General features: G+C 47.0%; 1 protein-coding gene across 2 annotated transcripts in view; it reads right to left on the reverse strand.

Annotated features, from left to right (window-relative positions):
• The window catches only part of LOC119458377 (probable thiopurine S-methyltransferase), a 42,899-nt gene that overhangs the window by 9,456 nt on the left and 8,851 nt on the right, over positions 1-24,592 (reverse strand). The window contains exons 2-4 of one of the 2 annotated variants that reach the window (XM_049670053.1): positions 22,132-22,224; positions 11,141-11,270; positions 9,003-9,055 (exon numbers count right to left, since the gene is read on the reverse strand). In XM_049670053.1, coding sequence (XP_049526010.1) covers positions 9,003-9,055; positions 11,141-11,270; positions 22,132-22,224 — 276 coding nt within the window. The remainder of the gene's footprint in view (positions 1-9,002; positions 9,056-11,140; positions 11,271-22,131; positions 22,225-24,592) is intronic. The other variant, XM_049670054.1, reaches the window with a different exon arrangement.

Here is a 24,592-nt window from a genome sequence, read left to right on the forward strand (position 1 = left end):
GTGATGTGGATTTCACATTCTGGACAAGGGAAAAATTGCCGCGCTTTTAACCCTATTCACTATGCCTGTAAAATCGGGTGGCGGGCTGCCACGCTGCGAGAAAAGGTTGCGTACTCTGTAACTGCTTTTCCCCTTTCCCAAGCACTTGATTTTCTCTGCAGTTCGAGCGAAAGAACGGAAGGAGGAATGGAAGGAGAGTGAGAAACACCTTGGTCGCGATATTGTAGCGATACCTTCCGCTCGTTTCTGTCACTCTATCGTTCACAGTTTACGGCCGGTTGATCGCATAGATATGACGCGGTCCGAGCGTCGCACTGACCACAGAATAAGCGTGAAAAGCTCGAAAAACTTCACCAGCGATTACTATACTCCCTAATGCGAAATTTGAGCGCAGATGTATACGTGTTTCTATTTTGCGATATATCTGCTGGCGCGGACAATCTGTCTGGTGCGGCACGGTTCAAACGACCTCATTAATAAGGAGATCGCGAGAGGAAGCGCGTGGATGACGCATGGGCGCGATTCACAGCCGCCGCCGCTGAAAACCTGCGCTCATGCAGCGCTTTGTTTCCATACAGATGACGCGCGCTACTCTGGCGCCATCTCGTAGCCATCGTGGCCGCAAAGCCCCTCGTGCGCGGCACTAAACATTTCTTCTCACGCTTTCGCCATACCCTCCTCCGCTTTCCGCCTCATGGCTCCAGTGCACCCTCCTCCTCATGCTCCCTCCCCTCTTGCCACTTCTCTAGAGCTATAGCTCCAATACGCTATGTCTCGCAAGGTCATTCATCGCGTCGCAGTGACCTTGAGCCGCCGTAGCGCGAACCGCCGCAGAACACGTGTGGCAGGTGTGACGTCACACCAGGTGGTCCGCTGCCGAGAGGCGTCGCAGCTTCGCTCGCTCGGAGGGTGCGACTGTTTTCACAACAAATCCATGCATGGACGGGGCCTCGCCTCGATGACGTGGCATCACCTCGGTGACGTATCACCATTTTCTTTTTTTTCCCTCTGTGTTTGGCGGCGCGATCGGTGTGCGGCGCCTCAGTTCGGATCAGCTCATTCCACGTGAGCGGGAACTTGGCGCGCGTATCATATTCGCGGCGTGCGTTGTTTTGTTTCACTCGTGAAAGCTCGGAATGCAAAGATGAGCGAGCCTCCTGACCGAGACACGGTGATCGGAAAGAACATCCAAGGGTTACATCATCATGAAGACGGCTACTCCCATGGCTACCTTAAGTCAGACGATGAGCTTAAGCTTTTTGAGAGGTCCTTGGCTGCCGTCAACGAGAAGTATGCTGTGCGGACATGAAGAGACCTTAACAAGCCGTCTAAATGTAAGGATGTATCGACTGTTTCCTAATGTTTCGCTCTGCGCGTATATTTATCATTGAAAAACACAGTAGTAATTTTAACCAGGGACTCAACCCGGCAGAACGACTTGTGTTCAGTTCCGGTTAGTGCGCAATACTAGACAATTAATTTATCTTGATTCGCCTGTTTGAAGATCGGGTTATCATTGTTCTGGTTACCGGTTCAGAGTTTCCCTGGCACCCATTTATTTAGATTTCAGTGGAGTATTGTTCTGGTTACCGCGACACAACCCGATCCTCAGAAAAGTTGATAAACGCAAAAATAACTGAACTGTTATTTTTCGGTTTCAGTCATGATTGGAACCGCGCAAGCAAGCTAATTGTGGCTTAAAGAAGTGAGAAAGTCTGGCCCTGTGCTCTTCACATAAATGCTTCAGAGCTGCGCTTGGCCATTTATTTTGTAAACATCTGCGCATGTTTCGTTTTTTTGAGTATTGAAAAAGCAATCGTGCGCAACACGAGACACGAATTGCGGTGGGGCTGTACTATGGTGGCTAGCAGGGCCACCAAAGCTGTACTGCATGTCGTAACACGGCCGTGTGTGCCATCCGTGGTTCTGCTATAAGGCATAGGCCTGATATTGAACTGTTCATTGTTCAAAAAAAGTTAATTTTAAATGAATTGAATTCAATGTTCAATGAATGTATTCAATGCATGTATTGAATTCAATGTTAAAATAACATGCCCCGATGCTTACAAAACAAACGCCCAAGCGCAGCTCTGAAGCATTTATGTAAAGAGTACAGGGGCAGACTTTCTCATTTCTTTAAGTCACAATTAGCTTGCATGCGCGGTTCTAATCGTGACTGAAACCGAAAAATAACAGTTCAGTTACTTTTACGTTTATCAACATTTCTCAGGATCGGGTCATGTCGCGGTAACCAGTACAATACTCCACTCAAACCGAAATAAATCAGTGCCAGGGGAACTCTGAACCGACAACCAGAACACTGATAACCCGATCTTCAAGCAGGCGAATCAAGACAAATCAATTGTCTAGTGTTGCGCACTAACCGCAACTGAAAACAAGTCGTTCTGCCGGGTTGAGTTGCTGGTTAAAATTACTACTGTGTTTTTCAGTGATAACATTTCAGTGATGACATTAAGAAGCAGTAAACAATCCTTACATTTAGACGGCTTGTTCAGGTCTTTTGATGTCCGCACAGCATTCCTCTCGTTGACAGCAGCCAAGGACCTCTCAAAAAGCTTAAGCTCATCGTCTGACTTCAGGTAGCCATGTTAGTAGCCGTCTTCATGATGATGTAACCCTTGAAGGTACTTTTCGATCGCCTTCTGTCGGTCAAGAGGCTCGCTCATCGTTGCATTCCGCGCTTTCACGAGCGAAACAAAACAACGCAAGCCGCGAATATGATACGTGCGCCAACTTCTCGCTCACGTGGAATGAGCTGATCCGAACTTAGGCGCCGCATTACTGACCGCGCCGCCAAACAGACAGCGAAAGAAAAGAAAATGGCGATACGTCATCCAGGCGAGGCCCCGCCCCTGCACGGATTTGTTGTAAAAACAGTCGCACCCTCGCTCGGAGCATCGCCGCTGCGGTACCACCTGACTAGGCGATGGTTTAACGGTTGCTTCGCCGGCGCTTGGTCGCTCAATCTCGCCATGGATGGCGCGCTGACTGGGCCGCCTGTGCGTGCGCTTCAGCGCAAGTGAGAGTCTGAATCTATTCATTCAATAGATATAGCTAGACGACAGGCTGTGAAAACTCATGCAAAGGCAAAACTGGGTTTTGAAACGCCGTAGCAAAGGGGGGCCAGATTAGCACGTTATAGAGAAGCTTACCAAGCACGGAAGCGTGCATTAATGAAACACTGTGGGCATAGTCTTTGCAAAAGCAAACCAAACAGAGCTTTCGTTCGTGATAACTAGGTTTACAATAGTTAAAGCTCAGCCACTTTTCATCCCCCGCTGCGCTCCGCGTTTTCTCTTCGTTTCGCTGTGCTCGTTCGTTCGGTTACGAAGTAGGACGCCAACTCTCACCGCAGGAACGAGCGACTACAAGCTTCGCTCTAAACCAGCCACTTCTGAAATATTTGCCGGTGGTTAGCGAAAGTCACGAGGTGTGATACGGATGGGGAGATAATCATTCTGCATCGCGCCGCGCGACTACCTCAGACACTGAGTAGTTGTTCTGCGTGCTGCATTTGCCAGCTAATTTCGGCGTTCATTGTTGTCCGTTATTTGAAGCACACACTTTGGATCCTGCGTTTGATCTGTTTCGTTCAGGAAGGTTGATTCTCAACACTTCTACAATTTACATTGTAATTGCAAGCGAGGTTATGCAGAACGAGTGTGTTTATAGTGCGATACGGACAGGAACGAAAATTTGCGCGTTCGGTGTGTGTGCTCTACAACCGAAGTATGCGAACGTCTGTGATTCACTTCGTGGGAGCTGCTTCTTCGAGCACCAAAGAGCATCTAAATTTCGTGGCGTTAATGCGACAAACTGGGAGTCACCCCGGCTTGATGCATGATTACGGAGAAGCAGGGGTACGACGTTGCTACTTTGGGGCTGACGTAGCCTTGCATAGGTGTATTGCTTAGCCGGTAATGCTGAACGCCAACACTAACTGAATGGGTCGGCACTTTTAAAACACTTCAGGAGGCATCTAGGCATATTTCATCAACAATGAAGCTCACAGAATGCAGCGACATAATGCAGCTTCACGTGTGCTACAGAGCACATTCAGCTGGAAACGTTTGTGATATACACTGCATCATCAGCCTATAATTATGTTTAGAGAGCATACAAGCTCAAGGTTTGCGCACGTGCTTGGGCCTACCACGCTGCACCTCAACGAATGGAACCATTTCGGAAGCTCGGGCTTGTCCCATCAACGTATATATGCTCCGCGAACCTCTTGCAACAAGCGTGCACCTACGCTTGTTGACCCGACATAGGCAACATCCCCTATCAGCACTCCCTGCCACACACCCAAACTGCAGTTTTTCAAGAACTATATTGCGTCATGACAACATCCTGCCGTTTAGATTCTCTTCCCCATGCATTCCTAGTGCACCTCCGTGGGTCCTGCCTACACCGCTCGTTAAACTTCAAATCCCTGGGATTACGAGGAAGTCCTGTGTTTCCTCCATTGGCCTTAAGCAACTTACCCTATCGCACATTTTTACAGCATACAGTGGTACTTCTCACGTGTATACCGATGACTCTGTTACCCCATGTGCCTCCGCTGCAGCCTTTGTCATCCCGCAAATGTCCATCGCTCGACGGTTTAAATTAGACCACAAGTCCACTTCATCTGCTGCAGAATTTGTTGCTATCCGCGAGGCAATACGATTCCTTGCAGGAGAGCCTCCTCGCATATGGACTTTATTTTGCGACGCCAAACCCGCTCTTCAAGCCATTGAGTGCGTTATGAGACAAGGCCCTTATTATATTTTAGCTCTAGAAATCGCAGAGCTTCTCTACATTGCGACCAAATGCGGCCACCACGTCACCTTTCAGTGGATACCTGCACGCTGTGGCGTGATAGGAAATGAACAAGCAGACGCTGAAGATAAAATAGCTGTAAATATAGCGTCAGAAGTAATCATCGCGTTCTCACGAACAGACACGAATGCCCTGCTTCGGTGCGTTATGCGGAAATCTACACTTGAGTACTGGACCAGGCCTGATCGACGACACAAGAGACTGCACAAATGGGACCCAGAAATGAAGTTCCGCATGCCTCATAAACTGAAGAGGAGCATAACAAGTCTGCTACACCGGATTCATCTTGGTGTTGCACTCACAAAGCGTCATGCACATATCATCGGCTGCCGTGACACTGGTCCCAACTGCGATCACTGCCCAGTGCCAGAAACACTTGAGCACATATTTTGCTCATGCCCAGCGTACGCGCGAGGACGGCAGAGCCTCATGTCTACTATTCAGCGAGTGACTAAAAGACCAATGACTGACGAGATTGTCTTAGGTCATTGGCCTGACGCCAACAGCGCAGCTGTGGTCATCGAAGCGACTATAGCCTTCCTTCAAGCCACTGGATTCCATGCACGGCTATAGTATGACCTCAATGGGATGTACATGTACATCATCATCATCATCAGCCTATATTTTATGTCCACTGCAGGACGAAGGCCTCTCCCTGCGATCTCCAATTACCCCTGTCTTGCGCTAGCGTATTCCAACTTGCGCCTGCAAATTTCCTAACTTCATCATCCCATCTGGTTTTCTGCCGACCTCGACTGCGCTTCCCTTCTATTGGTATCCATTCTGTAACCCTAATGGTCCACCGGTCATCCATCCTACGCATTACATGGACTGCGCAGCTTCAATGTTTCCTCCTAATGTCAACTAGAATATCGGCTATCCCCGTTTGTTCTTTGATCCACACCGCTCTCTTCCTGTCTCTTAACGTTAGTCCTAAGATTTTTCGTTCCATCGCTCTTTGTGCGGTCCTTAACTTGTTCTCAAGCTTCTTTCTTAACCTCCAAGTTTCTGCCCCATATGTTAGCACCGGTATAATGCAATGACTGTACAATTTTCTTTTTAACGACAGTGGTAAGCTCCCAGTCAGGATTTGGTAATGCCTGCCGTATGCACTCCAACCCAATTTTATTCTTCTGTAAATTTCTTTCTCGTGATCAGGGTCCCCTGTGAGTAATTGACCTAGATAAACGTACTCCTTTACAGACTCAAGAGGCTGACTGGCGATCCTGAATTCTTGTTCCCTTGCCAGGCTATTGAACATTATCTTTGTCTTCTGCATATTAATCCTTTAACCCTATTCTTACACTTTCTCGATTAAGGTCCTCAATCATTTGGTGTAATTCGTCTCCATTGTTGCTGAATAGGACAATGTCATCTGCAAACCGAAGGTTGCTGAGATATTCACCGTTGATCCTCACTCCTAAACCTTCCCAGTCTAAGAGCTTGAATACTTCTTCTAAGCATGCAGTGAATAGCATTGGAGAGATTGTGTCTCCTTGCCTGACCCCTTTCTTGATAGGTAACTTTCTACTTTTCTTGTGGAGAACCAAGGTAGCTGTGGAATCCTGGTAGATGTTTGCTAAGATATTCACGTATGCCTCCTGTACTCCTTGATTACGCAATGCCTCTATGACTGCTGGTATCTCTACTGAATCAAATGCCTTTTCATAATCTATGAAAGCCATGTAGAAAGGTTGATTGTACTCCGCAGATTTCTCGATTACCTGATTGATGGCAGGGATATGATCCATTGTAGAATATCCCTTCCTGAAGCCACTACACTACATTCATCTCTTAATTGTCATTACCTTACAAGCCCCTCAACACAATTTGTGACGTTTAACTTGTGGTTGTTTACGCAGGTGTTGGTTAATATTTAGGATGCAGACATCTTTTTCAACGGCAAACACCTTTACTGAGCTCAACCCGCCGTGGTTTGTCAGTGATTATGGTGTTGGGCTGCTGATCACAAGGTCGTGGGATCGAACCCGGCCACGGCGGCCGCATTCCGATGAGGGCGAAATGTAGAAAACACCAGTGTACTTAGAATTAGGATCCCGTCAAAGAACCCCAAGTGGTAAAAATTAATCCGGAGTCCCCCACTACGCCGTGCCTCATAGTGAGAGGGTGGGTTTGGCACGTAAAACCCCATAATTAATTTAAGCTTTATTGCGATAGCAATTATATGTACACTTCAACCGGATTTCTGCCGCCGGCGTCGCTGTTCCCGTGAGGTTCCGTATAAAGTCCAAGGGCGATAAAATCGTCGCCGCTCGCCGTGTGCGCCAGCGAAAGCGCGCGGGGACGTGCGCTATCACGGAGAGCGAACGCACGGCGGAAAGCAAATGCGACCGTCGAGCGAAAGGCCGTGGGGGAATGGGAGGGAGGGAAGCGGGGCGACGCTGTGCTCCGGTACCAAAGCATCTTGCAACCGGGCGTAAGGGGAACTTGCCACTCAATCTCGCACGCGAAAGCAAGAAAGCGGGAAGGCAGCGCAGGAGGGAGGGGGGGCGCAGCTTCTCCTCTGCCAACAACTTCTCCTTCGTAGTTTTCCCGGTGGTGCCCGTCGCCCGCACCGTCTCTTATCTCCACACGGCTCTGGTTTCCGTTGAAGCGATAGACCGCGCGAACCTGCGCTTGCTGCCAGCGTTTTGACAGTCGTTGTCCGCGGTCATTCAGTGTCATCTATTCATGTTTGCTTGTGCGCGCTGACACCACGCTTGTTAATTCAGTTAGTAAGCGAATGTGTCCAAGTTTATGCAGCCATAAAACTACTATCTCTACTCCGAATTTATCTGTAGTAATTTGCTATCGCAATTGATCCTTCGCCTTTCGGGCGAAACTGCGACAACATTTTTTTATCGTACAGCTCAAACAAGCAAAGTTCTTATTCATATATGGAATCATGCTATTATACAAAGTGAATGTGGCTGCAGTAAATTGATAAAAACATATAAGGGCCCTCTTCAGCTTCTGGAACTATGACCACCAATAATTGTTCTTCTATCCTGCTCACTAGCAATGCAGCAATAGGTATATACAAATGTTTGATATAGCTATTTCACTTACTAAGTTGATAATAAAATAAAAAGAGAGCATTGCAGCGGGTCATATAGCAGGTATTCAAAATTACGCTTTCTGGCGTTTTTTTTAATCGCCTATGGCAGGTAGCATAATTCTTACCGCTCAGCTGGGTTATTCGAAGAGGCAGACATTAGTAGCGCAAGAAATCGAACCACATATTCAACTAATAACAAGAATTGACTAATTAACTTCTTGGTTCATTTTTAGCGACATATGTTGCAATTTACGAATTGTAGCCGGTGAGCTTGTCAGGCGTATCCTGCTGGAATTAATTTCCACATTGACACCAGTCTGGAGATACGCGCCTTCAAACTCGCCGTAAAAATGCGCTGTTCTTCCACTTACTTTTTCACCAAAATGCTGTTTTATACATTTAAGCACAAAAGTAACTGGAGCACCCATGTATTTCATCACACACTTTGGGAAATAATATTTCTAGACTGATGTCATCCTTGCAGTTCATTTTAAGTAGATCCGTCTTGCAAACTCACCGGCTACAATTCCTAAATTGCAATCTGTGTCGTAAAGTAATTAACTAAGAAGTTCATTAGTCAATCCTAGTTCATTAGTTTATTATGTGTTTCAATTTCTCGCGCTACTAATGTCCGCCTTTTCGAATAACCCAGCTCAACGATAAGAATTATGCTATCTGCCACAGGCGATTTTTAAAAATTCCCTAAAGCCTAATTTAGAACACCCGGTATACTTTAGTACGCTTTAGTATGTTGTTCTGAAGAGCCCAAAATATTTTTAGTAGTACTGGCTCGATATGCGAGTGCTAGCAGTTCTCAGCTCTGCCACCTTATGTTCTGCCGAGATTCGACTCTGCAGCCGCTCATACATATATAGCGCCGTGAGTACAACGAAAAAGCAACGTGTAAGTAGCCCACATGAAAACCAACACTGCTCCTTTACCAAAAAAAACCCCACGAATAAGGGGCAATAAAGTGGCCACTTATCGATGAATTGGGCTATCGCGTCTTGTTAACAATGAATTTTAATAATGTCGGGACAGTGTTAGGCTTGTCCTGCATAAACCATATTCCAGAATGAGGTTGCCACGCCGATATCCTCACCTTTTGAAGTCGAAAATGTCGCAAATGAATATTCTGATGGTCTTGTCTGGAGTCTGTAAGAGAAGACATAACTGAAGGTGGCGCCGATTCATATGTCTTCAAACGAACCAATTAACATAGCGACAAATGTGCTTCCACTAAGCCGGCACTCTTAACAATTATCACTAATATTCTTCTGCCCGCATATATCGTAATAATCAGTGCACATAGAATGGGTTCACACGTGTAAATAATAGAAGACATGCAAGGAATGGTATACAAAAGAGAATGTTTTAAAGCAGCCCAAAGAATGAGAAAACGAATCAAGTGTCTATCATCATGCGAAGACAGACGAGCCCTAGTAATTAACGCCGTCCGAGGAAAAAATGCAAAGCAAAAGAAAATTGGCATGCGGGCTAATCAAACTGAAGGAATCCTTACGTTCTCCCTAAAACCACCTTTGCTCACCCGACGACGTTTACCATTGGGATGTTTACCTTGACCTAATCTGTGTCTCTGTTAGTATGTTTGACTTATTTTACTTTAACATTGCAAAGACAGCATAGAGCAAATATTTTGCGTATCATATTAGAGAATAACACCTATAAGAACACCCGTGAAGGAAAGTGAAAAAAAAAATACCGCAGACTTGTGCGACCCTGCTGCATCACTAACCGATTTCTAGTGAAGCTGTTTCTTTCGAGCAGTCGCAATAAGCCTTTCAGGTTTTCTGTAAATATACCAAATACGTTAAAGCGGTGTGCCTATTTGGCGTGTCCGTTTGAAACCTTGCACGCGTATAACGCTTGCGAGCAATTCTTGAACAATTTTCACAAAGGCAGTAATTCATCCGCACACATTTTACTTGCAAAGAACGTTTCTAAGAGTGTAACTATAGAATCCCTTCGTGCGCTTGTTAAATAGTTTTTTTAGAAAGGATTTGTTTGTTCCACATGCATTCAACTTGATTCGCGCACAAGTTTGCCATATTCGTGCTCAAATTTTCACTAAATTTGGTCTCGGTAGTATTCGTAGTTCTGCCAAGAAAACTGTCTATATTCTGCACTCTCGAAAAGCGCCCTCATAACGATCCGGAGCACTTGCGTACATAATTTATTTCAAAGGCTGCAGTTAACCCACAAACTATGAACTTTGCCCATATACAGCGCCTTGTTTCCGTCAAGTATAGACAAGGTGCCTTGTCTAGTTCACAGAGGATGCCGCAGAAACCAACTACGAGTCTCATGTCGCGCATGAAAAAACGAGGGTTCAGTAATTATTTGCAACGTTTCTGGTAAACCAGGAGCCGGAATGTTTGATCATACATTGTAGTTATATTGCCCCTATTTTCGCCGAATTTGAAGTAGGCGTCTTTTATAGCTGTTTAGGACTCTGGGAAACATTATGGATAACGGCAGTATGACACTCTTGAACGCTTGAATAACTAAATTTCTATAAAAGCTGGAATTTACCTGTGAATAATAAACATTTGTAGTTAACCACTTGCAACATACTACTTCAACAAAATGTAAACGTGGCTCTCATAGTTCACTAAGGAGGCTAGGAAGAAGAAAGCAACTACATGCTTCGTAAAACGCATACAAGATAAGTGCGCAGTTTTTTTTTTTTTTTGAAAGATCACTGCGCGACACATTTGAAACTTCCCGTACATGTCACCCATAGAGTGGACCCACATTTCCGTAAAATATATTTCTACCTTTTTTTGGTCCTACCAAGCAAGCGGGGCAACCTTGTAATAGTTTCAAATAATGTCTGCAAATCGGCTGAAAACGATGGTTGAGCAATTTTCATTTAACTCCTAATTGGCACACACACTTCAAAATTTGCCAGCATATTTCTCCTAGTATTCCCCTCTCGTCCTGACAATGTACACTTCGTGAGTAACTTACCTTTCTCAAAAATTTTAAAGCATGCATATAAAGTGTTGGAGCACTTCTAGACGCAATAACAGCTTCGATGTGAAAAAATAAATTGCTAGGTTGGAAGAAAAATTTCGTGTATCACCGTATTGCTCAGTCGTCAAGGACAACTTATTAGAAACGACGAGTAACGTTTATTTTGTCATTTTTTACCATCTCAAAACACTGAGCTCCGCTCGAACTTCAACGTGAATTGAAACCTGTGCGTATCAAGCGTACCTGAAGTATTTTGCAGTTGATGACTGGGCACACGGACTCTTCCATCTCAAGGTCGTTCTCCCGGAAGTACTCGCGTGTGATGTCTTCGACGAACTCAACGCCTACCACGCGGTGTCCCATGTCACGGAACCTGAGTGTGAAAAGAGAGAGAGAAAAAAACGCCGTGCAATATTTTTTTCATCTCCACCAATCTCACTATACTCTCTGAAACACAAAGACCCACCTGAATTTGTTTTTATTATTATTTCAGTTATTGCCAGAACATTGTGCTCTTGTGTACAAATGCATTTAAGTCATCCCCATCACTCCTTAGTTTTGAGCTCAATCTTTGCACCGACCAGCAAAGATGTCATCGTTTTTTTTTTTTCTAATTGAGGCTGTTTTTCATATGCACGGGTAACCGTTTAGAATCGCCAGGCCCGAGCTGGACCGAAAATCACGGCACTTGCAGTGCTCTACTCCAAGCCCCCTCCAAACATTCACCAAGATAAATTGCAACAAAATCTGGGCCACATGTCACTTCACCCAACCAAGAGAATTGTCTTCAGCAAGAGATATTGCGCAGTGGATCACACCCATGTCATCAATCAGGTACCTGAGAAATCGGAAAAACACGATAAACCTCTCTATATGGCTTTCATAAATTATAAAAAGGCATTTATAAATTATAAAAAGGCATACCAGCAGTCATGATTGAATTGCGTAATCAAGGAATACAATAGGCATACGTGACTATAAAGAGAAATATCTACAAAGATCCCGCAGCCACTTCGGTTCTTCACTAGAAAAGTAGAAAATTACCTATCAATGGAGGGGTCAGGCAAAGATATACAATCTCTCCAATGCAAATCGCTGCATGCTTGGAAGTATTCCAGCGATTAGACTTGGAACGTTTAGGAGTGAACATCAACGGCGAATATATCAACAAGCTTCGGTTGACAGATGACATTGACTTGTTCAGCAACAATGGGGAAGAATTACAACAAATAATTGAGGACCTTAAACGAAAAGTACAAGAGTATGGTTGAAGATCAATATGCAGAAGACGATAGTAATGAGCAATAGTCTGGCGGGGAAATCAGAATTCCTCATCAGAAATCAGAATCAGAATCAGCCTCTAGAGTCTATGCAGCAGTACGTTTATCTAGGTCAATTACTCGAACGAACCCTGATCATGTGAAGGAAATTTATAGAAGAATAAAAATGAATTGTAGTACATACGGTCTGCATCACTAAATCCTGACAGGTAGCTTACCACTGTTGTTGAAAAGTGTACAATTGTTGCTGTGATAATATATAGATAGTGGCGTCTGGCGGTGACAAGACCAGCTTGGAATGATATGATTGTGTTGTGGGAACAAGAGGATGATGATAATCGAAGAAGACCACGTGCCACGGACAAGGAAGCGGTGGGTGGAGCGCGCAAAGCGTGAGAGCGAGCGGAAGTCTCGAATGGCAGCTCGCAGAGCGGCGGTTCAAGGCTCGGTGTTCAAGGCTCGGTGGTTCAAGGCCGGGCGCGTTCTTTGATTTTTTCCCATCGAGGCAGGCCCTTTCATGAGCGTCGCCCAGACGGCGACAGTGCCAGACACCGACGAGACGGGCAAACAAGCGCCCCAACTCGGCAGTGCCCATTCTTTAGGTGCTTTCCCCGATGCCACCCCTTTCATCAGCGTCGCCGAGACGGCGACGCGGCCCGACAGCGGCAGTGACGTTCGGACAAAGAAGCTCACTTAGAAGCGACCGACCACAACCGCCACCCTTCGTTAGAGGCGGGGATTAGCGTGAAGGCCATTCTCCCGACCCTGGCAAGATGACCTGTGGAGGGCAAGAACCTAAGTCACCGACTTTCGTGGAAGGAGTGTCAACCCCCTGTTTCCGGATTGCCTCGTCCTTGGTTCGAAGGTGAAACATTAGAGGCGGAGTTCGGTGAACAATACGACCCCTCTGATTGGTTGCATCAAGGTCATCTGATTCCCTAGCCGGGTCAACTAGGGAAGACCGATGTTTTATAAGGAGACACCTTGCGTGCAGTGGTGTGTCTGACGTGTGCTGATATGTGCTCAGACATGTAGTGAGCTGAGACTTTCAAAGTGTTCTCCCACAGAGTGGGCTTCCATATTTGGAACCACTGTAAATATGTAGATTAAACCCTTTTTTCTATAGTTCTTACTCCCGGGCGTACTCATCCCTTTGGCTGAAGGATCACCGGCCTAAACGATACCCGTTCCCAGCATCGGGTACTGGTGACCGGGTGTCCTGCTGCCGCGTCGACCTGGGTGGAGATCTCGCTCGTGGCTGGGCTCTCCTGCGCACCAGCGGCGAGCTGTTATAGCGGCCTGGTGCAGTGCTTCCTGCTGGACACAGGGACGCCTGAGCTACCTGCCTGCCGACCGAGCCCGACGTTCTAGCGGCCGAGGCGTTATTGGCCTGTTGCAGCAGTGGCCTGGTCCTCTACCGGCCTGCTGTTTTCCCCTGCTTCCTCGTCGTGACAAGATGCGGTGTGGTGGTGACGGCATAGGACGTGGCCGTCGCAACACCACACCAGCTGAGCTGGTGTCCGACTACGCAGTGACGTAGCCACAACGACCACCGCCACGTTCACCGCAGCGACGACGCACACCGACGAGTGGGGCTGTATGAGTGCTAGGCACATCGCTAAAGATGGACAGACGTCTTCAGAACTCGTCTTATAGTGCGCGTGCATGTAAAACGTTAAGTACCGTGTTAACGTGTCTGTATAAAGTCTGTGTTGCATGTAAAAAACTCCCGTCTGCCCTGTCATTATTAAAAGGATCCTGGGCCCAAAGGAACAGCAAGTTGTTTCCATCACAGTTGCACTCTACCGGTGGTAACAAGTGGGTCAGAAACTTCGAGGTTAACAAGGAAGCTCGAGAACGAGTTAAGGACCGCGCAAAGAGCTATGGAACCAAAATGTTTGCCGTAACGTTGAGACAGGAGGAGAGCGGTGTGGACCAGAGAATAAACGGGGATAGCCGAGATTGTAGTTGACATTAAGAAAGAAATGGAGCTCGACATGTCATGTAATGCGTAGGGTAGATAACCGTTGCGCCATTAGAGTTACAGAATGGGTGACAAGGGAAGGGAACTGCAGTCGATGACGGCAGTAAATTAGGTGGGTTGATGAAATTAGGAAATGTGTAGGTGCAAGTAGGAATTAGCTAGCGCAAGACAGGGGTTAGGCGAGTTTGCTGGGAGATGCCATTGTCTTGCAGTGAACATAAAAATAGGCTGAGGATGATGCTACATATTTATGTATTCCGTATATGCAAGGTAGAAGCTATACTATTCAACCGCCAATGTTTCTCAGGACATATGGTCAGGTTATAGTGACGGGCAAGAACACCACAACAAAAGCTGTGAATGACAAAACTAACTCTTTATTGGGTGAACCTGGGGACTCATGTCGCGTCATGTAGTTCATCTCTCCCTCCCTCTCTCGCGTTCTCTCTCTCTCTGTCTATATATATGTATATTGTAATGTAATCAACGAGACACAGAGACAGCCCCCGTTCCTGGGCCAGCTGTTCTATTCTCTGCTCACCTCCTCTTCCTCCACTTCGTTATTCTGGCGCCCGCCTTGCGAGCGCCCGCGGCCATGTTCAATTCGTCATTACACTCGGCCACTCTGCAAGTTTCCGGCACACTTGAAACAACGCAACTTGTCCAGGTATAGAAGTCACTTTTGAGCCGTCCAGCGCGCATCCAGCTTCTCTGGCGGGCGGCACTGGCTGTTGTATTTTTGAGCTGTCCAGCGCGCATCCAGCTTCTCTGGCGGGCGGCACTGGCTGTTGTGCACTGGTTGCAGGTCTCGTCGACGATTGTCCCGCCTCTCAGCGTTATCTATTTCGCGTTGTCGCTCAGCCTTGTCAGCGTTATGGAGGCTGTCCACGGATGGTGATCCTCTCATTGACTGGAGGGCACAGTCAGAGCCACTCTGAAGCCGCGCTTCGTTGCGGTGGCCACTGTGGCTTAGGCGCCAGACTGACCCTGAAGAGAGCACCCTGACATCTGCATGGATGCTACGCTTAACAGCGACAGCGCCGACAGGTGCAGCAGGGGAGTTCTCGGAAATAGGCGACCGTGGTAATGGATGGCTCTGGTCAATGGCCGCTGACGCTTGCATAAACGCCAAACCAGGATCTCTGATAGCAGGAATCGGCACTGGAGGATTCCCACCACCACTGCTCCCCTGGTGTGGGGTGGCTTCAAGCAACAGGCATCCTGCAGTGAAGGCTGTCTTGTGATGCCTCCCTTGTGACCTGGTGTAACTGGCACTCCCGAAGACGAGCTCGACGACGGCACCGGGTGGAGGGGGCCTGTACGCCACTGCTGCTGCAGCCCAGGGAGGAGTGGGACAGGGCTCTAGGCCATTTGGTCCAAGCCCTGGTCCGGAACTCGCTGCTTGACACGCAAGTCGAAGCCGTCTTGTAGATATGCCGCTGGCGGGCCATCTTGTCGGCGGACGGCGCCCTCCCTGAAGCAGGGGTGACGTGTGTCGGAGTGGGGCTCTTGTTGCGCTGCTCTTCGGCCCTCAGCAGCCGCAGAGCCACGGTGGCTGTGTCCGTGTCCCAAGGGTCGCAGTACTGTTCATCGCCCGCGTCGTCGCCGCATGCCTCTGTTGCCGACGCTGCTGATACAGCTTCACCCACTGTATTGGGGGCCTTGCTGCTGGGTTCACTATGGATGGCGGAGGACGCCGACATGGAGTTCGAACCGGAGGCCTGTCACTGATGCGGTGGCTGCTGAGGGCTCAACTCGCTGCCTCTGTTGCTGAACCGTTGGTTCCCATCCGCGAACTTCGATGATGACGAGCCGCAGCTGATGCTCGGGCATGTAGGGGCAGCGCAAGCATAAGGGAGCGGGTGGTTACTAGGTGGTTCTATCGGAAGCGGGATACTAGCGGAAGCGGTGGTCACCATGCGCTTCCCATCATCTGGGGTGAAGCAGACGGCGACCCCCGGTGAGCTGGCGCCTGCGGCGAGGCAGCCTGCGGACTGCTCTGTCGTCGTGTTGCTGGGCACACCTGCTGCAGCATCGAAGCAATGGCTCGCTGGAGCGCCGTGCGCAGAACCTCGCTGGTTGGACTCACCGTACGCAGAAGGTAGCTGGCCGAAAGCAGCTATTAGAGCTGCACTCCAGTTAGGCCAGGATCGCTGTTTCATACCGTCGTAGTTTTCCCATGCCTTGGCGGCACCTCGAAGTCGCCCCGCTGCAACCAGCCATATCGTGTTGCCGGTCCAGGCATGGCGTGTGCCGAGCGCGTTGGCTGCTTGCACCCCCAGAATGGGGTCATTCTGAAATCCATGGGACTCCGGTAGTTCCAGTGGCCAAGGGAGCGTGAACAGCATCTTTTGAGCCAGAGCTTGTGGCAACTGCGGTACTCACTGTAGCCGTAAGCATGGCCAGGGGAGCGTGAACGGCATCCCATGTTGGCTTAGTTGTCGATGATGTCCTGGGGCCGAGATCCAGGACATGGGAAGCGTGGACGGCGTTCCCTGGCCGCTGGAGGCACCCAGGACGGCGAGAATCCATGTCCAAGGCAGCGTGGACGGCATGCCTCGGCGGCTCGGAGATCGAGGTAGTCTCAGGTACGGCATCCATGACAAGGGAAGCGTTGACGGCGCTCCCTCGCCGGAAGGACCCAGGGCGGCGAGATGCAGGAGGACGCTAGGCCTCTGCAGTACGGTACTACTTAAGGACGGAGCGCCTAAAGGCTGGGCTTTCGTTGGCTGCACCAATGTAATGTAATCAAGGAGACACCGAGACAGCACCCGTTCCTGGGCCAGCTGTTCCATTCTCTGCCCACCTCCGCTTCCTCCACTTCGCTATTCTGGCGCCCGCAGCCAATTACACTTCGTCATTACATTATATAGATATATATATATATATATATATATAAACGAGAGAAGAAGGGGGACCGAGGGGCTCGATTTCGGTAATGTTAATGTGAAGAAAAACATGATTATTTTCTACATTACAATTTCAACCACACTTAACTTCCCCGATGCTTTTCTTGGCTTCATTGTCTGTTGGCTTGATGGGGTCATATATATATATATATATATATATTGTTTCACGTACGCGTGAGTGATAACAACGAGGACTGGTCAACGTGTCTGCGGTCCCGAGTAGGAAAAGAGGAAGAAGACGACGCTGAGTTCATCAACCAGCTGGCCGCTCTTGCGCTCACCTTCGAACCTAAAATAAACGGCCTCCTTCATCCGTAAGGGTGATAAACGGTCTCCAGGTGAGACATGCACCACAAATATCGAAGAAGTGTTAAAGCTGTGCAAGGGGTTCAGTTCTCGCATGTCGGAAGAAGATAAAGTCGGACATTTGCAATGGGATCTCAAATAAGCTCTTACGTAACTTGGACGGTAAATCCATCGAGAAGCTCACTGAGGAAGTCAACTAAATCTGGGAGGTGGGGCTCGTCCCCGAATCTAGGAACACGGCCTCGGAAAGACTTCCAAGAAATGTCCACCCGCAATACAACGTAGGGCGCCACATAGCTCGGGCCCGTTCTTTATTGAAATCGGTTACAGATAGTCGTGATCTCACAGCCTTGGTCGATGCAGCCCAGTACGAGCGTTCAGATTGCTTCGCAGTGGCTTCGGTCGACCACAGTGGCAAACTCCTATGTATTGCCTCGATTAGAAATGTTTCGGCAATGGTGACTGAGCAAATGACCATCGCTAAAGCAATGAAGGACTCGTCGCGTCCAAATATATACACAGACTCGCAGTCCCCAGCTAGGGCTTTCGCCTGGGGCTCGATCTCGCGGGAGGCAGCGGCCATCCTCGGCAGCGAGGGGGCTGCCGGCTTTCACACCATAAAATGGTTCCCGGCCTACATGGGGACCAACGTATTTACATCCCGATGCTCCCAACGCCAGTGAGTTTGGACATGACCGTGCGCGAATGTTTCGCTCACTGCGGCGATCGCGGCGGAATCGAAGGCGCGGACTCCGGGAGGTACAGGGACTCGCTCCTCCAAACAGGCTACGCCTGTTTAGAGCTGGTGGTGGCCAGTTATAGTGGGCCACGCGCTACGCAAGACAGGAATGTGGCCTTGTACGCGTGCTTTTGAAGATTTTGACAAGCAGCACGCGCTACTTATGTACAATATTGCGGTGTTCTCTGGTTTTCTTGCTGTGCTGCAATTGAAGTTTTGTGGCACGAAACTGCCAGCAATGCGGCAGTATGCCTCTGCTTCATGCCGAACTGTCGTGGCAACTACAAGAACGGGACCAAATTCAGTTTGTTGCTTTCCAAATCACGATGACAGTAGAGCCAAGTGGGAACGAGCCATCCACTCAGATGACACATGAATTTCTTACGCTACGAAATCGCAAGGTTTGTCATCGCAGTGTTGTTGCTATTCACTATTATTTTTTTCACAAGGTGTGCACTGTGTAGTCAGTCCCGGGCCAGCGCGGGAACGACGTCGATGTCACGATTCTGTTCGTCCTCAAATTATTGTTCGGGTGCTACTAGTGGCAGTGAAATTGAGGATCTGCAATTACAAAATATGAATACAAACCAAACCTCGGCTGTTTGGTCTTCAAAAAAACATTTTTTTTCTATGGTGACAAAAGAGTTAATAGTACCCAGCAGCTCTGTTACATGTCATGGCTGGAAATTCCTTATTCCAAACTTAGCTACTGCACATTTGGTGACGTTGCACTTTCGTTATAACATACAATGCAAGTTCATGTTGACAGCCTTGTACGTTTACCTTGGAATTTATTTTGGTATATTTCGCGCCCACCTCGTTAACCTAACTTTTCACATAATATTGTTACGCGAAGAACGAGTCAGTAAGACTCGTTCGACCGGCCATATCAATCGACCATATTAATCGACCGGCCAACTATCTGTTCATAATTGTCCCGATACTTTTTCATACTTTTGGAGGTGTGCGAGCTTCACTTCAAGCATGAATATCTACGAACCACCAGCACGTACACTAAACTGACCTACCGAATGCCGAGGGTTTAACAATATTCTCACGAGACTGCGAGCAATTTGACAAAGACGACGTTGGTTACTGGGAGTGAAGAAAACGACGCTTGTAAAAGATTGTCTACCCGCCATCTTGGCATTGCTGCAGCTCGCTGTAAATGGTTTGTAAATGTGTTTTCGTTTGCACCGTTTCCCGTGGTATTTTGGTGGAGGTGCTGGGTACTACGCAAGACGGAACTCCTTAGCGGACGTGTCCTGGCAAGCTCCACCATGTCAACAGACAGTGATACTGCGTCAACCGCAACCCCGGCACTCCAGCCGGTAATCTTGATCCAACCCCGTGACCCTGGCTCTTTTTGCGGCACGGACAACGTCGACGTCGAAGACTGGCTTGGGAATTACGAGCACGTCACAGCGAACAATCGGTGGGACGCGACACTGACACTCGCCAATGTCGCTTTCTACCTCAGTGGGACAGCGCGCGTCTGGTTTGATACTAACGAAACAGAACCGACCAGCTGGGATCTATTTGAGCAGAAGCTTCGTGACCTATTTGGTAAACCAATTAGCGGCCAGCGGCAATATGACAGTAGTTATGACTGTGGTTGTTGAAAGCATGTCCATTCAGTCTAAAAAAAAATATCGCCAGGTATCTTCTGTCTCGCCGCATTTGAGCATAATACCAGGAGTCGTTTTGTGCCAATGCCAAGTGTATTTTTTTAAATAAATTTTTTGAGTGGGTGCCAATGAACAGTTTTCCGTCTATGTATTGCTATTTAGAGTTTATTAGATAATCTACTTATTTTTCAAATAGATGTCAGTGAAACTCATTTTTATAGTTTGCATGCTGTTGCATATTGTATAATGTATGTCTTTTTTCTTTTTTTCTTCTTGGTATTATTTATTTTTTGTTTTCCACGCTGTTTGTTTGTTTTTCTAGAACTGTCGACAATAGTTCCGCGCGTTGATGGCGCTGCTACATTTTCTCCTCAGAACTAAGTATTTTCTCCTCACTACAAGTACAAACTTGTAGTCCGTTGTATTGAATGAACTGAGCAAAACATCTGAAAAGCTAACAGCATCATATCAATAAAAAAGGCAATTCTGTTTATTCTCGTACTCTTATTTCTCCATTGTAGCTGTAAGAAATTACGATTCTTTCACGTTAGACACATTCAAGGCCCGGTATTCTATGTTTATCTCATTTTGTATGAATACTATCAGTACAATTTATCAATCTTTCCCCAGTAAACGTTGGTAAACAATACGACACGCCAAACAAAAGAGCCAATGTGGCATACTTAGAGGTCAAAGGCGCACCTCGCACATACTTGTTGTGAGCACCTTGTTGTGTTAAAGTTTGTAAGCAATAAAAAAGTACAGAACAAGAAAAAAAATGGTGCAGGGGATCCCTAGGCATATTCTTATGAGAGGAGTACGCGAAAGCGTTTTTTTTTTTTTTCTTGTTTTTCTTGGGGGGGGGGGGGGGGGGGGCTAGGTTGTTAGGTTGTTACAGAGGAGTATACAGCAAAATGGTGTTGCTGAGTTGTGTTATAATGAGGCAATGTGAGAGGCCCAATTGTGTTTATATATCTACATGATTTGGTGCAATTCGTCGTCGAGGCAGTATGCATCACAGGTCTCAGGGGTATCGAAGTAACACGACCACAACGGCGTTGTGGCTGGTGTCATTTAACAGTCTCTGGTGTCGTCATCCTCTTATCGCTCCGGTTGTGGCGTACTTGCGTCGGGGTGCAAAGACACTATCATGGCCTTGTGATCCGAGTAGTACGTGGAGACATCTCATCCCGCACCATGTATGGGACGTTCCAAGGCTGCAGGTGATTGCTGCGGTGGATTGGGATGTGCACTGAGTGCTGCGGTAGCAGGTGTTGGCGCCGGTGTCAGTTCCGGTGGGAGAGGTGATGGGCTTTCCGGACACGGCTTTTGCGGAAGCCGCCGCTAAGCACGAGCTCGTGCGATCAAATCCAGGCCATGGTGGCCGCCTTTCGATGAGGGCGAAATGCGGCCGTCCCCGACTATTGCGTGCCTCATAATCAGATCGTGTTTTTGGAACGTAAAACACCATAATTTCACGAGGGCAGTGCGCAAGCCTTAAAAAATTATTTTAGGTGGCCTTTGCAGGAGTCGTTTGAAGTGTTGTGTCGCTTCAAGATATCGCACTCGTGTATGCATTTACCACCGTCCGAGAACTTCAAGCACAACGCCGAACATTGCTATCGCTGTCAATGGTTCGCGCTTCGGGTGAAACTGCCAGTTTTTTTCTCATGTATCTTTTCCCTTTTGCCATTCCCGAAGTGTCGGGTGGAGAACGGGATGCGTCCTTGGTTAACCTTCCTGCCTTTCCCTCTTCGTTTCCTTTTTGTTCTGTCTTTCAATGCTTGGTACGGGCGCGTTTTTTGCATTTTACCCCTATAGGAATTGCATCCACGACCTCGTTCTGTCGTACAGAGCGCAATTAGCACGGCCACCGCGGCGAGTGCTAAACTTTGTGTGCTAGCGTCGTTTTGAATGAAGGCTATGGTTCATGACATGAAATATCGAACAATCAATCGCTAGTTTCGACTATAGAGCTTTTTATTTTTGGCAAGGTCCAGTACCGTCAAATCTTAAATCACACAAACGGTTTCATTTCGGTGTCATCTGTGTGATAGGTGCCAATATGTGTTTGTTTGTTTGTTTGTTTGTTTGTTTGTTTGTTTGTTTGTTTGTTTGCTTGTTTGCTTGTCTGCTTGTTTGCTTGTTTGCTTGTTTGCTTATGGCTACCATTGCACCGTTGCCACAATATATTTTGTACGAGGATAGTCCTGATGCAGTCTGTGAAATAAATATTTATATTAATCGATTTTCAGGCGTTTAGGTATCACGTTTTTTAAGACAGAACATTTCAAAAGCAATGAAGACATATTTTTACCCCGAATTTGTTTTCTCCGCACTTTATCGGTGACTTATAAGCATGCCGCTGAATTTGGTAAAGAAACTCACCATTTAAGCTCGTGCGCTTTACCACAGAGCGGAATGAACACTTGGGCGTTAGCTTTTCCGGCGAGGATGACATCCTTGTTCTCGGTCAAATATCTGCGTGTAACAACGATATTCCACACTAGAGCACTTGTGGAGAACAGCAAGCCAATTTAGCATTCACTGTTACCGGGGTCTTTATTAAAATCTTTTTAGCGAATGCGTGAAAAAACAGATAATTTGATGTTTGTTCAGGTAAATTAGCGTTAGAAATACTTTCCTATGCGACTTCACCCATGTACTACACGCGGTTGGGGGCGTCTGTGACGTATTGACAGACAAGTGCTTGAAAACTGCCGAGGGTTGAACAAATCGTACAAAGGACAAATATATTTTCAGCGAATACGTAGGCTTACTGATGTACGACGAAATTATCTGTTCAAATAAATTATATATCACCATGCGGCGGGTTTATTTCTTGGTTATCGAAATGCGCAAGGAGGCACGTATGGATTTTTAACATGTCGCATTTTTGTAGAACATGCATAGAACTTTCTGCCACATGGTAGGTTTTTGAATGGGAATCAGAAGCCACCAGATCTCGTTCGGAAGCCAAATGAAAGACACCAGGAATGTAGTGTAGTTCAATGTAAATAAAAATAGGTCGTCACATGCCATAAACAAGTCTTGAACATAGTGTAACGCTCACTGAAAAGAAATCTCCTCTGGGCATAACCGCGCGTTAGGCCGGTAGCTTCATGCTAGAATAGTGAATACGTTCACACCTCTTGTTTTATGCCATGCAAGCTGGACCGATCAGTCATCTGTAAACTTTGTAGATTCTAAGGCCATAGACTTTGTTCACTACAGCAGTTTATCTCTCTAATAGAAACAGTGGTGCTTAAGGTGGCGGTCCCACTCCGGCTGCACGCGCACCCCGTTTTAAGTACTTTTGGAGCAACCGTGGCGGCTCTTCTAGTTGAGATATAAAGTAATGTTATATACCATAAAGAAGCTCAATCCTTGTAGATTCCAACTATATATAATATAAAAAAAATTATTAATGTGATTTAGAAATAAATGTTGAAGAACAAGTATGAGATACATGATTTTTGCGAACTGTGTCTCAGTTGTGACCATATTTAGAAGAAAATACCGCATTTACAGCATTGCGGCTTGCTCTGTAGCTTTAGGACATATTTATCTAATTCCTAGACGCAGCCTAAATTTCCTAAGAATGCAGCCGAAATTAAGCAATATTTAGAATTCTGGTTTTACTTTTGCCCATTTTAGCGGGAACGTACTAAAGCTACGAAGCTGCGGTGTAAAACTAATACAGTTACATGAATGAAATTTTGCGTCCTAGATGGAAAATTCTTGAACTCTAACTTATCCAAAATTTAGCTTCCTTGAGCGTGTACTTGCCGGGCTGTTTACAACAGAAGTTTGCAATATTTGGCAATATTCAAAAGCAAATTATCGGAAAAGTAAAAACTCAAAATTATTTTGCTGTGTCTAGGAATTCGATACATATGTCCTAAGGCTACAGAGCAAGCCGCAATGCAGTAAATGCGGTAGTTTCTTCTAACTATGGTCACAACTGAGACACAGTTCGCAAAAATCATGTATCTCGTGATGATTCTTGAACATTTATTTGTAAATCACATTAATCAATTTTCTTATATTATATATAGTTGGAATCTACAAGGATTAAGCTTTCTATGGTATTTACAACAACTTTATATCCTAAGTAGAAGAGCCGCCATGGTTGCTCCAAAAGTACTGAAAACGGGGCGCTCGTGCCGACGGAGCGGGACCGCCACCTTAATAAGCTGCACAGCATGCCTCAAGATCTCTCAGACCACAAGCAACTGCCAGCCCAGTACTTCAACCTTGGCTTGATTAGACCGTTGGTTGTTTGAGAATACTACGACACATCTTTAGAAGACCTGCCGAGAGATGCATACATACGTCTAAACCGCGAGAATGAGCTACTTCGTGTTATATGTCCTGAGCGTTTGAACAACATTCATCAGCTGCATTGTTATAAGATCAGTTTTCCTATCTTTGGCAGTACCAACAGTAGCTGTCACGTTGCATTTATGCTTTTTTGCATGGTTTATAAGGTGAGGCCGGGACCATGTATCTACGAGCATATTGTCAGAACAGAGGTGTACGCCGCCTGCCCGGTTAAGTCAAATTATATTTTCATCTCAAAAGCCTCTACACTGCAATGAAATTGCGGGCTAGTGGACAAAGAAAATGCAGAGCCCTTCCCCTGTCAAGAAAATGGGGGTAAGCGAAGCTTGTGGCAAGACGACGCTGTCGCAGGCGTTCCGCTTCGTTTGCCCTAAACTGAAGGTCGGCGGCTCTTCGCTGACGTTTTGCCTCAAAATCACGCTCCCGCAACTCGGCGTTCGTGGCTCTTCGCTGACGTTTCGGAAGCCCAGGCGAAACGTCTGTGGGAAAAAAGACTTCTGCCGGG

Source organism: Dermacentor silvarum, chromosome 7, assembly GCF_013339745.2.
Source record: "Dermacentor silvarum isolate Dsil-2018 chromosome 7, BIME_Dsil_1.4, whole genome shotgun sequence".
Lineage (NCBI taxonomy): Eukaryota > Metazoa > Arthropoda > Arachnida > Ixodida > Ixodidae > Dermacentor > Dermacentor silvarum.